Source organism: Oryzias melastigma, unplaced genomic scaffold, assembly GCF_002922805.2.
Source record: "Oryzias melastigma strain HK-1 unplaced genomic scaffold, ASM292280v2 sc00247, whole genome shotgun sequence".
Taxonomy (NCBI): Eukaryota; Metazoa; Chordata; class Actinopteri; order Beloniformes; family Adrianichthyidae; genus Oryzias; species Oryzias melastigma.
Window position 1 is genome coordinate 404,428 of NW_023416889.1, and position 14,460 is coordinate 418,887.

At 41.5% G+C, this 14,460-nt stretch overlaps 2 protein-coding genes across 2 annotated transcripts in view; both read right to left on the bottom strand.

Annotated features, from left to right (window-relative positions):
* Positions 1–575: 575 nt before the first annotated feature.
* Positions 576–11,062, bottom strand: ppox (protoporphyrinogen oxidase). The gene is made up of 13 exons (XM_024262298.2): positions 10,906–11,062; positions 10,459–10,549; positions 10,147–10,281; positions 9,939–10,054; positions 8,067–8,199; positions 6,674–6,818; positions 6,395–6,588; positions 5,053–5,113; positions 2,917–3,035; positions 2,642–2,755; positions 2,376–2,525; positions 2,190–2,232; positions 576–887 (listed from the first exon to the last, which is right to left on the bottom strand). Exons 1-13 carry the CDS (start codon positions 10,995–10,997, stop codon positions 757–759), a joined length of 1,524 nt encoding a protein of 507 aa, XP_024118066.1. The 5' UTR covers positions 10,998–11,062; the 3' UTR covers positions 576–756.
* A 2,000-nt stretch (positions 11,063–13,062) lies between these two features.
* The window catches only part of dyrk1b (dual-specificity tyrosine-(Y)-phosphorylation regulated kinase 1B), a gene marked incomplete in the record, with an annotated part of 30,319 nt that continues 28,921 nt past the window's right edge, over positions 13,063–14,460 (bottom strand). Inside the window, 1 exon segment of the mRNA XM_024262296.2 lies at positions 13,063–14,460. Coding sequence (XP_024118064.1) covers positions 13,979–14,460 — 482 coding nt within the window.

Consider the following 14,460-nt stretch of genomic DNA (forward strand, 5'->3'; position numbering starts at 1 on the left):
CCTCACTGGAGAGCCAAGTCTTAATTTTATTCGTTAAGTTTCTTTTAGAAGTTATTTCTAAGTATTTCTTGTGTTTGTGGTCACGAGTTGTATGTGTTAATGGAGGGCAGGGTGAAGGGTGGGTTGGGTTTTCATTCTGTATGTTTTTTGTTTTTCAATGTAAAGCACTTTGAATTTTGCAAAGTGCAAGAAGCGCTTTTTATGAATAAATCTTGATTTATCTGCAGACACAAATCCGGGGTTCAGTGTCTTGCCCAAGGACACTTTGATGGGAATCAAACCTGTAATCTTGCGACCAGTCTGACATTCCGATCAATGTCTCTTCAATCAAGTTAGACACAGGAAACTGTTTATATTTTGGTAAAACAATGAGAAACTTAAGATAAATTTGGTCAAACACAAAGTTGTAAATCTGAGTTCATAAAAATTCTTCTACTGGTGTTCAAGTGTTCCAGGAGGAATACAGAACATTCAATATAATAGCTCTTCTCTGAAATTGACAAACATTTAATAGATGTTCTGTTAAAAACAGGCACTTTATTGAAAAATAGATTGAACCCAGTTAAAGAAAAAACTGAGATTAGTCAAACATTCAAGATTTATTGTAGGCACAAAAGTCTAATTTAAGGTCGATTAAAAAAAAACATTCATACTCATCTCTCTTGTTACGAGGTAAAACAGAAAGATTCTCCTTATTGACATCATTTATATTATCATCTGTTCATATTTTTTCACTGGCTACTAAGTTCATGACCATCAAAGTCCACACAGCTCCTCTACAGCTGTACGTCCACTAAAGATGACATCATTGACGGAGACGCCGTCGAAGGACGAACCAACCAATGACAGAGGGAGGTTCCTGCTCCTGATGAAGCTCCGCATGGACTCTGGGGACACAGACACTCGTCAGTCTTTTCAGCATACAGACCATGTTCTCTAAAGCTACGTTCACGTCAAGCTTGGAAACGCGCTCAAGTGACCCAATGCGTGGCCAGTTTGCACTTTGACCAATCAGGGACTGGGATTTGGTAGTGACGTATGGGTGGTGTCCCCTTTAATTCATGGAAGTGCCAACCGTTTGAAAATTAATCATAGAGGAGAAATTATTAACTGCATCTGTTTGGCCAGACGGAAACCGAGTTGTTCATGTATGTCAGGAGTCTGCAACCTGCAGCTCCAGATCCACATCTGGATCTTTTATCTCTCCATGGTGGCTCCTTGGCCAAACATGAAATAAGTCATGGAGACTGCTGATCCAGACATGTCGACCATCAGAGTCAGCAGCTCCTGATAATGTCTGTCTAACCAAAACTACCTAGAGAAAACAAATAAACAAAGCCTGAAAACTAAGACTACCAAGATCCAAACTAAAATAACAAAACCCAGCAGAGTAAGACTGCTGAGGACAAAGAGGAAAAATGAACAAAATAAATAAATAAATAGCATTTTTTAAAGTAAGAATGACTTAATTAGCATTTATTTAATTTAGATTAGTTCAATTAATAAATTGATGCTGAGGTTCACATAGATGATAAACTATGTAGGTTTTTACATCCTGTTGACCTGATGGGGTTTTATTTACTCAACTCTAGCTCTAGAATGAACAGATTATATATGCAAAGAAAAACTTTGGTAAAAAGTTTGAAATTTTCTGGGTTATTATCTTGGGCTGAACAACATTGGTTTAACAACTACCCAGAGATGATCATATTTGACACAGAGCATCTTTTATTTTGAAAATAAGTTATTTGCACTCCTGTCAAACGTGTAAAAAACAAAACAAAACAAAAATCACATTTTGAGAGATGCTAGGTTCTTTCTTAGTATTTTTGCTTCTGTTCGTGCAAAAAAATAGACATAATTCATATTAATTATTAAAAAAAGAAGGTCCTGAATTCAAATCCAAATTTCTTAAAGACTAAAGTAAGACTATCTGGCTCCTTCTAGGTTTTGAACAGTAGAAAACGATCCTGAATGGCTCTTTTACTGTTAAAGATGTATATCGGAATAGAGCTGTGAAAGAAAAGGTCTAGAGCAAGATTCACCAGATTGGCACCGCTTTGACATTTTGTGTACATGTGCTAGTATCAGGTAGCGGCAGTCTAGTGTGAACATATGCTAAAATGTGTTCAAGAACGCCCGTCTACATGCCTGGTGTGTAAATAGCATAACAAGAGGCCAAAACTCACCAACTCTCTGGTAGTGTCCCAGGTAATACTGAGGTATGCAGTCCTGAAGAAAACAACAAGTTTTTCAGGTTATCCTGCTTTGGTTTCTCAGCAGATTCACACACAGATATTCAGGTAGATGAAAAACAAGCAAAAACTACTTCTCAAACACAAAGTGCTTTGAATTCCTTAGACAGAGTGAGGTACCCTGTGAAGAGACACAAGGCTCCAAATGGGTGATGCCTTGACTCCCAGCTGGCAGGACACCGCCTCACAGGCCTGCCTTAAGAGACCCTCTGATGACACAGACTCTGGATCGCCAAACTCCTCCTGGAACCAGGCACCACCCATCATTACCTGGAGATGGAAGCAAACCTGTGATCACTGTTTTGGCATGAAAACCAACCAAAGGTGCCACCTGCTTTAGCAGAGTGTACAGGGTTTTCCTGATTTCCCCTACAGTGTGTGTGTACCGTCAGTCTGGTGGTCTCTCCGTCGGGTCTGTTGTGTTCAGGGAAGGGGACAGAGTCATAGACCACTCCAAGTAAGCCTTTGTCCTCTGATGATGGGAGAAGGTGCCCAAAACCCTGAGACACACAAAATAAGCAGTTTAAATGCCGCTTTTTGAGTGTCCTTTTATTAAATTCTCCCTTTTAAGTGAAGATAGAAAAACGGAAGCTTTAAATGTGTATTACAAACACTACAAAGAGAGCTTTGTGTGGCCACACCCCCGAGAGTAGCAGCTCACCTGCACAGGTAGGATGGAACCGTCGTACTCCAGGTTGACCACAGCAACACTGACAGCGTGGATGTCCTGCAGCAGCTGGGTCAGACTCTGACAGGACGGGGGGAGGACACACGCCAGTGCTGTGAAGACAAACAGAAGGGGGCTAAAGCTGCGTTCAAAAAGAAAGCGATTCGTGCCTCAAAATTCCTCCTGCGAAGTGTGCGCTTCATCTGCTCTCCTGTAATTAACACCAGACACGCCTTTTTCCACGATGGTCGACAGGGACTTCTGCTAGAGCTTTTTTGTTTTTGCCATCATGGGTAAGTTAATAACCTAAAAATATTACCCCATGTTTCTGCTAAGAAGAAGCAAGTAGTTGGTAGGCCGACACTTCTTTAATTTATCTGTTGTTGAGACACAGAGAGAAGCATGTGTGTAGTGATTGTATATTTATTTTCATCTCTTTGTATCTGTTTAGATACAAAAATATGTTTGCATTTGTCAATCACTGTGTTTTATTGTGAAAAATGGGTCATATATTTTAAAAATAAACCAGATTTTCTCATGTATCTTGATATAACTTCCTGCCAGAATTGACGTGGATCGCTCGCACACAAAATAGACCAGACGCCGAAATGAGCCGCTGCACAGCACAAGCCTTCCGCGTCTGGTTTGAACCATGCCATAGATCAGGGGTCTGCAACCTTTAACAGTAAAAGAACCATTTGGACTCGTTTTCTACTGATCAAAACCTGGAAGGAGCCATATAGTCTTACTTTAACCTTTAAAAAATTTGGATTTGCATTCATGACCTTCTTTTTAAAAAAAAAAAAAATATGAATTATGTCTTTTTTTTGGCATAAACAAAAGCAAAAATATAAAAAGAACCTAGCATCTCTCAAAAGGTGATTTTTAATTTATTTTTTACATTTGACAAGTAACTTTTTTTCAAAATAAAAGATGCTCTTTGCTAAACAGGATCATCTCAGTGCAGCTAGTAACCAATGTTGTTCAGCATAAGATAATATGTGATTTTAACTCCTAAAAGTTCAAACTTTTTACCAAAGTTTTGCTTTCCATATAAAATCTGTTCATTCTGGAGGTAGAGTTGATCAAACAAGACGTCTTCAGGTCAACAGGATGTAAAAACCTACATAGTTTATCATCTATGTGAACCTCAGCATCAATTTAGAAATGTAACTAATCTAAATTTGATAAATGCTAATTAAGTAATTCTTACTTTAAAAAAAATGATGTTTTATTTTTATTTTTCCCTCTTTGTCCTCAGCAGTCTTACTCTGCTGGGTTTTGTTATTTTAGTTTGGATCTTGGTAGTCTTAGTTTTCAGGCTTTGTTTATTTGTTTTCTTTAGGTAGTTTTGTTTAGGGGGAGCTGCTGACTTAGACAGTGGACATGGCCTGGTCAGCAGTCTCCATGACTTAGTTTATGTTTGAACAAGGAGCCACCATGTAGAGATAAAAGAGACACATGTGGATCTGGAGCTGCAGGTTGCAGACCCTTACCATAGGTTAACAAGGACGGCCTCCGTTCCACACCGCTTCCCCGTCCAGTATGAACCAGGCGTGACCCTCAAATCATGCTGCAGGATTTCTGATCACATCTGTTCATTAATTTAACACTGAACTAGACGTTGCTGATGCTAACCTATTCAGGATAACAACCCCAAATAAAACTACAAAGACTCAACAAGGACAAAGATCAAAACAGTTGTGATGTGGTCCTCTATCCAGCCCACTTTGAATCCTGAATATTTGTGGAAGGAGCTGAAACATCCTATCTGGAGTGGGCCTTCAGACCACAGACACTGCAGAGAAGTGACCTGACAGGGCAGGAGTCTAGTTTGACTGGGATATAAATTGTAGGAGGTTCTAGTGATGTCAAAAGTGCTTGAACATTCACTTATGAGAAGCATAATTTGTGTCCTGGCTTGTTTACTTACTTATTTAATAAAGCAATATTTGATTTTTAGTCATTTCTTATTAGTTGTTTCTTATGTTTTTTTGGAGTTATTTCTGATAGTCAAGTGTCCCTGAACACACACTGAAGGAGTGCATCAGAGAACGTCGGTCTCTGTATCACTGCACAGAAAACACCTGACAGCAGGAACTCCAGGGGTGTTCAGGATCTGAGGCTGACCTTTTGATGGCAGCGCGGAGATGATGTGGTCGGCTGACACAACTCCATCTTCCAGTTGAATCTGAAACAGTGAAAAACAAAAACGACCACATGACCTGATCTTCTCCAACACCAGCAGCTGAAGCTTCTTTCTGGCCAATCAGGGATCTCCACTGGGGCTGCCACAATTAGTCGACTAATTGCCTATTAAAATACTCAACGACTAATTTAATAGTTGATTAGTCGTTACTTTATATTATATGGTGTCGGTGTGTAGTCAAGTTGAAAGTTATATTGGCATTCTGCTATCCTTTTGGAATATTTTGGCATTTATTAAAGTTTTTTAGACCATTTTGGAGTTTAAGCTAATATTTCAGCTACATACTAGCTATTTTGCTAATTTAGGCTTTTTTTAGGCTGTTTTGATGTTTAGTTAATATTTCAGCTACATGTTAGCTATTTTGGCTAATATAGGTTTTTTGTTTGTTTTTTAGGCTATTTTGGAGTTTAGCTTATTTCCGCTAAATGCTAGCTAATTTTGCTAATTTTGTAACTAGTATTTTAGTTACAGGCTAGCTATCTTTAATAACTTAGGCTTTTTAGGCTGTTTTGAAGTTTAGCTAATATTTCAGCAACACAGTATCTGTTTTTGGCTAATCTAGGCTTTTTTTTAGGCTATTTTAGAGTTTAGAAAATATTCCAGCAGCATGATAGCTATTTTGGCTAATTTAGGCCATTTGTTTTTTGGGTTAGTTTGGAGTTTAGCTAATATTTCCCTACATGCTCGTTTCTATGCTAAATAATGATTTTTAGGCTTTTTGAAGTTTAGTTAATATTTCAGCTACATGCTAGCTATTTTGGCTAATCAAGGCTTTTTTGTTTTTTTAAGGCTATTTTGGCATTTAGCTAATATTTTAGCTAGCTATCAGCTTAAGCGATTTCAGCTATCAGCTTCAAGATTTTTAGACATCACTTTCAGCATTTTCAATTATCATCACTAGCATCTTCAGCTGCCAAATTCAGCTTACACATTCACTCTAGCATTATCACAGGTAATCCTATACATCTAGTTTTTAGTTAGTTTAAAGTTAATGATGGTTAAGATGTGTGTTTTACATCCAGTTTGCACATGACCCGATTTGTCGACTAATTGGAAAAACCAATCTGTGATTAGTCAACAATTAAAATAATCGTTTGTGGCACCACTGCTCTCCACATGCCTGCTGGAGAGCTGTGGACACCAATGAAGGTGAACTCTTCACCGATGAAGATCAACTCATTAGATGATGTGGATAAGCTCATTTGCTCCACTCTCAGTAGTTTTGAGAACCTCAGGTTGGATTGGTTCATTTCTCTCACTTACTTTCCAGCCCAACTCCGAATGACTGATGCTTTTCACGGGTGCATTCTTCTGGAGCTCCACCTTGCCGCTCCGTTGGAGATACTCTGCAATGGATTCTGGTAGGGTCTCTACCCCTCCCCTGAGGGACCACTGGGCCCAGGCCTCTTTTTTGGCCCTCTTGGCCAGAGATCCAGGAGTGACGGTATGAGATGGACCTGCAGATGTACACACCATGTTCTGAGTCAGGGCAGATGGAAACCATTTTCACAGCTGCATAACAGCTGAAGTTTGTCCACGTACCCGAGCCCAGCAGCATTCCCAGCGTGAGAGAACCCTTCTGCTGCTCCGCCTTGAAGAGAGGAGGGAAGCACGACCGGACACTCAGCTTTCTGCAGTCCCCCGCAAACACACCTCGACACAAACTGTCCACCGCCAAGTCTGCCAACTAAACACAGCCACAAAAACACCATCATTCAACCACTAGGGGGGGCAATCCAGTGAGTGGTCAAACTTAAGCCAACTCAATCATGTAAAATAACAGAACCTTCATACTGGATTGATCGTGACTCAGGTTAACAACAACAACAATGCTGTTACCCCTGATCTACACGGACAGACGGAGGCAGACTTTGCTGAAAGGATGGAAATCCAGCAGTTTAGACGTTTTCCAGAAACGTAAAGACTATGGAGTGACTAAAAAGTTGATGACAGCTGACAAAAGTTGGTGGTGAGGAAGATGAAGAGGCCAAGTCAGGGCAGAAGCGGACCAAGTGGAGGAAGTTTATTTCAAAATAAAAGCCCACCATGTGTCAAAAAAGGTCCTCCTGCTGCTGCAGCTTTTCATAAAATAAAAATTCGAGACAATCTAACATGATATTTTTTGTCATTAGGATTTTGGTGTGCTTTTTTCCTTTTAATCAAAAAAAAATAAAACATTTTAGTAAATCTATTTATTTAAAAAACATGTAGAATGACCTGAACTTTTTATTGAAAACACACAACACTAAATACTGTTCATTCATTTTAATCCAAATTTGTTCAAAACTTTCACCACTAATCTTTTATATATTCAATCGTAAGAGCCACAATAGAGGGATAAAAGAGTCACTCGGCTGCATATACAGTAATTGTATATACAATTAACACATTTTTATTTAACCGCAGAAAGAAAGAGAAATGTTTTGTGTGATATTTTAAAGCAAAAATCCTAAATGTAAATGGCGTCTTTCTTTTCTTGCTGCTTATTGCTCTAGTTTTAAAACAATGTCATTTAAATTTAAAGATATTAGCCTGATCAATTGTTGAACAAGTTCATAGCATTCTTACTATTAGAAAATGTCTGTGGTGGTTCTCATTCTTTTATATTAAATACTAATGTGATAATGGGGGAAAAAAATGAACAATCTGTGCATAGGGGTGTTGGAATATAATTGTCTATGCGAGTGGCAGCACATTTAGTCTATAAAGCTTTGAACTGACCTTCATTCGGCTGTTGAAAACATTTCTGTTTCCTACAGGTTTCTATGACAGAATGAGCATGAACATATCCGTTTCAGCACATTTTTTTTAATAATGTGCACATATTTCCATCTGATATCTGCAGATTTCTGTGTGCATTTTAGAAGCAATGCTCTAAGTCAGTGTCTGAAAAATAGTTGAAGTCTGAGGCGAGAACCTCAGCACAGCCTCTTACCTCCTGTCCCAGTCTGCGGGACACAAACGAGTGCACCGACTCATCGTCCTCTCTGCTCTTCTTCACCAGAACCTCAGAGGCCAGGCTGTACAGGAGCGGGCGGGAAAAGGGTGGGATGGTCCGGAGGAGCCCTCTGAGGAGGAAAAGAGAGGCCTCAGAATATCAGCTCACACAGAATTAATCCACAGCACCTCTGTGTTTGGTTCTGACCATTCACCTCACTGTTCATCAACCCATAAACGAGGTCTCTGTGGTGGACCAGAAGCAAGCAGCTCATCTGTTCTAGTAACTGACCCCGACCAGACCGTGACCCCTGAAGAGCTCGCAGCATCCCATAGAGGATGACAATCCCATCAATTACCAACTTTACATCGTCATGTTTGTACAGTCATTATCCGTTGAAGTTGTCTACATTTTTTTTACTCTAAAGGTTTGAAAGATAGAGAGCTTATAATTCTATCAATGAGACTAATGTTTGCACATTCAGAAAAACCATCAATACTTCTCACTCACTTTGGTCCAACTTCACAAAAGCATCTGTTCAACTGATTCCCTCCATTAGTTAACAAGCTTCTCCATCAATGACACACTGAAGTCCTCACCTCAACCCGTCAGAGCTTCTGCCTCTGCCGAGGTTCTAAAAGAATACCATTATTTACTATATCAAAAACTTGTTTTTATGCATTATAGTATTTTTAAATGTAATAAAAATAGTTTTATTCACAAATTAATATTTTTTTATTTAGAAACTTTATTTTATGTAATTTTACTGCCTTTTTTATTCTTGAGAGTCATATTTTTATTGCATTTACATCATTTTGTTGTATTTTAGTGTGTTTTTTAAGCCTCCACTCTTTCCTGATTGGACATTCACTTTTAAATGTTGCTTTTATTGTTCGAATGCTTCAAAGAATTCACACTACAGTGATTCTGCTGCTCCTTTCCTTACGTTTTTCAGCATGTAAAAACTCAATCACACTTTCAATGATTTCAGCAATCTTGGAATAAGAACGTTCAGCTCATTCTGGACATTACTGCTTGTATTTTTGGCATTCATAAAATGATTGTTTTTGAAATATTGAGCAAAATATGCCCCATAGGAAATTAATGAGAAAGTCTTTAAGTTTTTAAATTTTAGGTAGATTAGCAACAAGCCTTTAGATATGGGCTATGTTTAATCTTTTATAGTAAACATTACCAAAAATAAGTATAAAACTTTCAAAAAAATATTGGAGTTCACCTAATATTTTAGCAACAGGCTAATGTTATCTACTGGGGGTTTTTAGGCTAATTTAGAGTTTAGCTTCTATTTTAGCAACATGCTAAGTTTTTTGATTAATTTTGTTTACTGAGGAATTTCAGGCTATTTTGGAGTTTAGCTAGCATTTAAGCAACGAGCTACATTTTTTTTTAACAAATTTGGCATCAACTTAGGTTTTTCGGCTAAATTGGAGTTTAGGAATCTATTGAGGTTTTCTGGGCTGATTTAGCTCATATTTTAGCAAAAAAATTAATATTTTTGCAAAATTGACATATATAAGTCATTTTTACTTTTTCAGAAATTTAGGTCAACTTCCAGCGCTCTTTCGTAGTTCTTTTGTGCAATTTTCAGTATTTTAGCAAATTTACATTTTGCAAATAGTTTTTGAATTTTCAGCAAATCCCTTCAGGATTTTCAGCGACTACTTTCAGCAAAAAGCATTCATAATGGCATTATCGGGGGTAGTGCAACTTTTATAGTTCATTTTGATTTTGTCTTCTGAGTAGGAGGGTTGAACTTCCCTGTAAAACAAAATCCTCCCCAAACCCTGAGACCTTCGTTGTGACTCTAAGCATCACGGGGCGTGTGTGGTGTGGTGGGGGGTCTCTCACCTCAATCCTGACGGCATCCTGTTCAGCCTCCCGTTCACGTACAGAAATCTGTTCTTGGAGGCGACGTGGCTGTACGGGACGGGCAGGACCTCCCTCCCCAAACCGAGGTCATCAACCTGCAGACAACCCCCTCCCCGCAGTCACTCAGCCTCTCATGGAAACTGTTAGCTTAGCTCCTCACTCTGAAGGGGGGTTTGGGGGATCTTACCATGTTGAGGGTGTTTTGACCCACCGCCCCCGCAGGTCGGATCCCTCTGGGTCCTTGTTCAAACACGGCAGAGTCCGGTCTCCTGGTAGACCTCAGCCAGCCTCCAAAACGACTGCTGGACTCCATCAGGATGACCTGTGGTGGTGATGGGGGGGTACAGTTCCGTTGACTTCCTGATTGTCTTAGTCAGTTCCTGTCATCTCAAACCCTGCTGCTCCTGAACTACTGCCCCACTGGTTTGGCAGATAACTCTACTTCAATCTTCTAGACACAGAACAGGAAAGTTTTGCCCTCTCAGTGATGCTGCGTTACCTTGGTAACCTGTGGGCTTCTGCACAGGTAGTAGGATGCTGCCAGCCCCCCTACCCCTCCTCCCAGGACCGCCACCGTCCTCATCGATGGACTGAAACACACAAGAGTCCAAGTTAGGGGGTGTGGAGTGGGCGGGGCGGGTCTGCCGCGGGAGATAAGAGGACCGTTTGTTCAGGAGGGGTCCAAATGTTCGTGGACGTGTTTGGACCCGAACTCTGTCCGGGTTCTGGATCCGCGAGCCCCTGGTTCTTCCAGGCTTTCTGAACGAACGTAAGGTCGGCCCGGTGGACCTGTCCTCAGAGCGGGGGTCCGTCAGCTCCGCGCGGGACCACCAACCGGGATTTAAAGTTCACCTGGGTCCACCTTTGAAACACGAGCTCCGTGCGCGTACCCGCACGAATGTGAGGTTCTGGGTTGGTTCAGGACGGAGGAACCGAGCCGGGTTACCTGTGTGCGTAGCGCTGCGAAGAGAAACCTCTGTCCGGTCCGGCTGGACGGCGCGCGTGCGGCTCACCGGCTATGTAACGCGCTTCACGCATGCGCAGACTGTCCGCTTCCTCCTATCTCTTCACAGCAGCTCAGTTGTTTCTGTCTGACTACTTTTACGCAATTATTTATTTAAAAAACTATTCTAAATGTGATTCAATGTGTTTATATGTGCTTTTCAACATTTACACATAAATTTAAATACCTCTCAAACTTCTGTGTGGGCGGTACTACGGTGGCCCCGCCCACACGCTTCCTGCCTGCATGATTGCAGCTGAACCTGCTCTAGTTTGATTCTTATATACAGTCTATGAGTTTGATAGATTTCACTTCGTTTTCTGCTCAGACGTACTTTGAACACGCCCCGATGCCTCCTTTAATGTGTTTTTTGTTTGTTTGTATTCATATTAAAGCGATATATTCAGGTAACTTAGTTCTCAGCTGGAGATTCAAGAGAAAACAAAGAAAAGATTAAAACTTCTGATTTATGCGATCATGTTTCTATCAAAGCAGCTGCTAATATGATACAGTACACTGAGCGTGTTTGGAAATCTTCAATGCAATGATTATAACACAATAATGACTGGACTTTATTATGGAATAAAACCTGCTGCTCACATCATGTCCTGATTATCTCAACTTAATCTTCCTGTTGAGACGTCCAAAATCAAAGCCCGGGGGCCGGATACGGCCCTCTGGGTTATTCTATCCGGCCCTCCAGATCATTTTATTTTATTGTTATTAATGACCCAATGTTATCTTGTGCTCATTTCTAACTTGTATAATTTTGACCAAATATATTTTTATGAAGAGTAAAATGTAGAAAAATATTTAAGGTTCAAGTTGATTTATTCTGGAATAATATTCCTGGCGTTTTATTATTCAATTTTCAATTCCATTTTATTTATATAGCCCAAATTCACAAAGGAGATTTGCCTCATTTGAGTTCATGCAGGTAATTTTACAGATGTAGAAAATTAGTCATAAAATATGAACAATAGTTAAAAACTAACGGACTAAATAAAACTGGTTATTATTCATAATTATGTTAAAAAGTTGCGGTTTTAAAGTTTTAATAGTTGACATTATCCTAGCTTTTTGGAATTTTTGGGGGGCATTTACTAAGATTTTTTTAGGCTAAATTAGAATTTAGCTAATATTTCAGCTACATTCTATGCTTGCTGTTTTGGCTAATTTAGGCTTTTTTATTATTAGGCTGTTTTAAAATTTAGCTAATATTTCAGCTACATGCTAGCTGTTTTGGCTGACCTATGTTTTTTTAAGGCTAATTTGGCATTTAGCTAATATTTAGCTAGCTATCAGCTTCATCTTTTTCAGCTATGTTTCAGCAGTGTTTTTAAGCTATGAATTTCAGCATCTTCAGAGGCCAAATTCAGCTTACAGCATTCACACTTGCATCATCACAGGTGATGCATATATATCTAGTTCATAATTATGTTAATAATTTACAGTTTTAAAAAGTCAGTTTTAGTTTTCAATCAATGTTTATTCTGTTCAGCCCGCGACCTAAAGTGTGTATGGATTTTGGGCTCTTGTGTGATTGAGTTTGACACCTAAACCAACACCACTAGTCTGTGCAGACGCTCTTTACTGCAGTCATTCAAACCGAACAGAAGCATTCACCCAGCTGAGGGGTATCACAACAGTGTGAAAAACTCTCATGCAATGCTCTGATTTTGTAATCCACCTGGCTGCACAGTGGTGTAGTGGTCCTGGTTTAAATCCCAGGACCACTACAGATTTATACAGCTTTGATGCACATTTTCTGTTGCAGCTTTGACCTTTTTGTATTTCGTTTAGAGAGTCATATCGAGTCCACTGTGGCAGACTTCTGATTTCTTCAGAATGAACAAAACATTTAGCCACTAAGGGTCAAAGGAGCAGATGAAAAGGAGACGAGCGATGTCTGAAGAACCTGAATGTACCCCTGCTGTCTGGGTCCACATACCTGATGGTTCCAGGTGTTTCTACAGCATTTCCTGTGGAGGAACAGTTCCTCTACTCTCACATTCATTGATGCTTGACGGCAGCCGGCCCCTCTGCCGTTTTCTACAGGAAGCAGCTTCAGGAAGAAAGAAGACGTGCCGTTTGCTGGACTTTGGTGTGCAAAAGTATACTCTTTATTCTTATTATATATCCAACTTTTTTTTGCCCCACCCTTCCCCTCCACCCAGCCCCCAAAACCGGTGGCATTCCCATGTCACCGGTCACACTGTTACAACAGCCAATCAGAGCTCACCTGCAGAAAGAAGGCAACCAAACAAAGAAGAGCAGAAAGAAAGTGTCCTTTCAGTTAGTTTTCTTGTTAAATAGTAATAAATACATGGAGATGCAGTGGTTCTTATTGATCCTCAGTTCAAACGTTTTTCGGCTTCTACTTATTGATCTGTGGTGGATCTTTAGCAGCAATCCGGACCGGTTGTCATGGTGATTAGCAGCACAGATAGGAGGAGCCGTCTGGAGGAGAAACACCACGGGAGGGGGAGCGGGGGGTGAAGAGGAGCGGCAGCAGAGGGTCTTCCTCCAGAACTCCACGCATGCTGGAGTTCTGCTCTGAGCCTGTATGGTCCATGCCCGGCTCCGCACGCTGTGATGACATCAGGGCGGCGAGGTGGTGAGGACCCAAGCCAAGCTGAAGAGTCGGCTGCGGTGGCGTCTGGGCGACGTAGCGTGGGGGCGCGTGACCCCCAACCAAGCTCCAGCTGCAGCAAAGAGCAGGACGAGAGCATGCTGCCCACCCCCACCTCTTTATCCTCTCCAGACTGAAACACAACAGAACAAGCAGCTCCCCACACCCAGAAAACCAAACCAAAGAAGCAAGAACATGACTAAAACAACAACCCTCCCCCCCTCCAACAACAAACTAAAGAGGATGAAAGTTCTCCCAGCATCCTCCTCTGGCTGCCCCCCCTCACAAGCAGTAGACTGTATGCTTGCACACAGACCGCCCCCTTCCGGCTCTAAGTCTGGACCCGGGTCAGGTGTATGGCTTTAGGGCGTGCTTCAGGGTTTATCAAGAGTTGGCCGGGCCCTCGTCTGAGTCTGCCCGCCCCCTGCCCCCCCCAGCAGGGTTATTGTTGTTGGAGGCAGGGTAGTAGTCCTCAGGGGGTGGAGCTTGCGGCCCTTGAGCAGTGGGGGCTGTCCGAGTCCGGAAGGCGGAGAGTCCGATGGGCAGAGCGAGGGGCAGGGAGGCGGAGCCGAACTGAGACCCCTCCATGGAAGACACCGCCCCCAGGTGATGCAGCCCAAGGGACACGCCCACATCCATGCTGTCACTCATTTGGGGCGAGGATCCCTGCGGACCCCCACCCCCGCCGATTCCCGCTTGCCCACCCTGCCTCAGTCCCCGCCCGCTGTTTCCGTGGTGCGAGTAGGTGGGGTGGGGGTGGTGCGGTGGGTCCAAGAAGTGGCGCTGGTGCTGCTGGGTAGCGGCTGGCTTGTGGAGGAGCAGTTGGGTGTATGCTGGGTCCTGACCCCCACTGTCACTGCCAGACC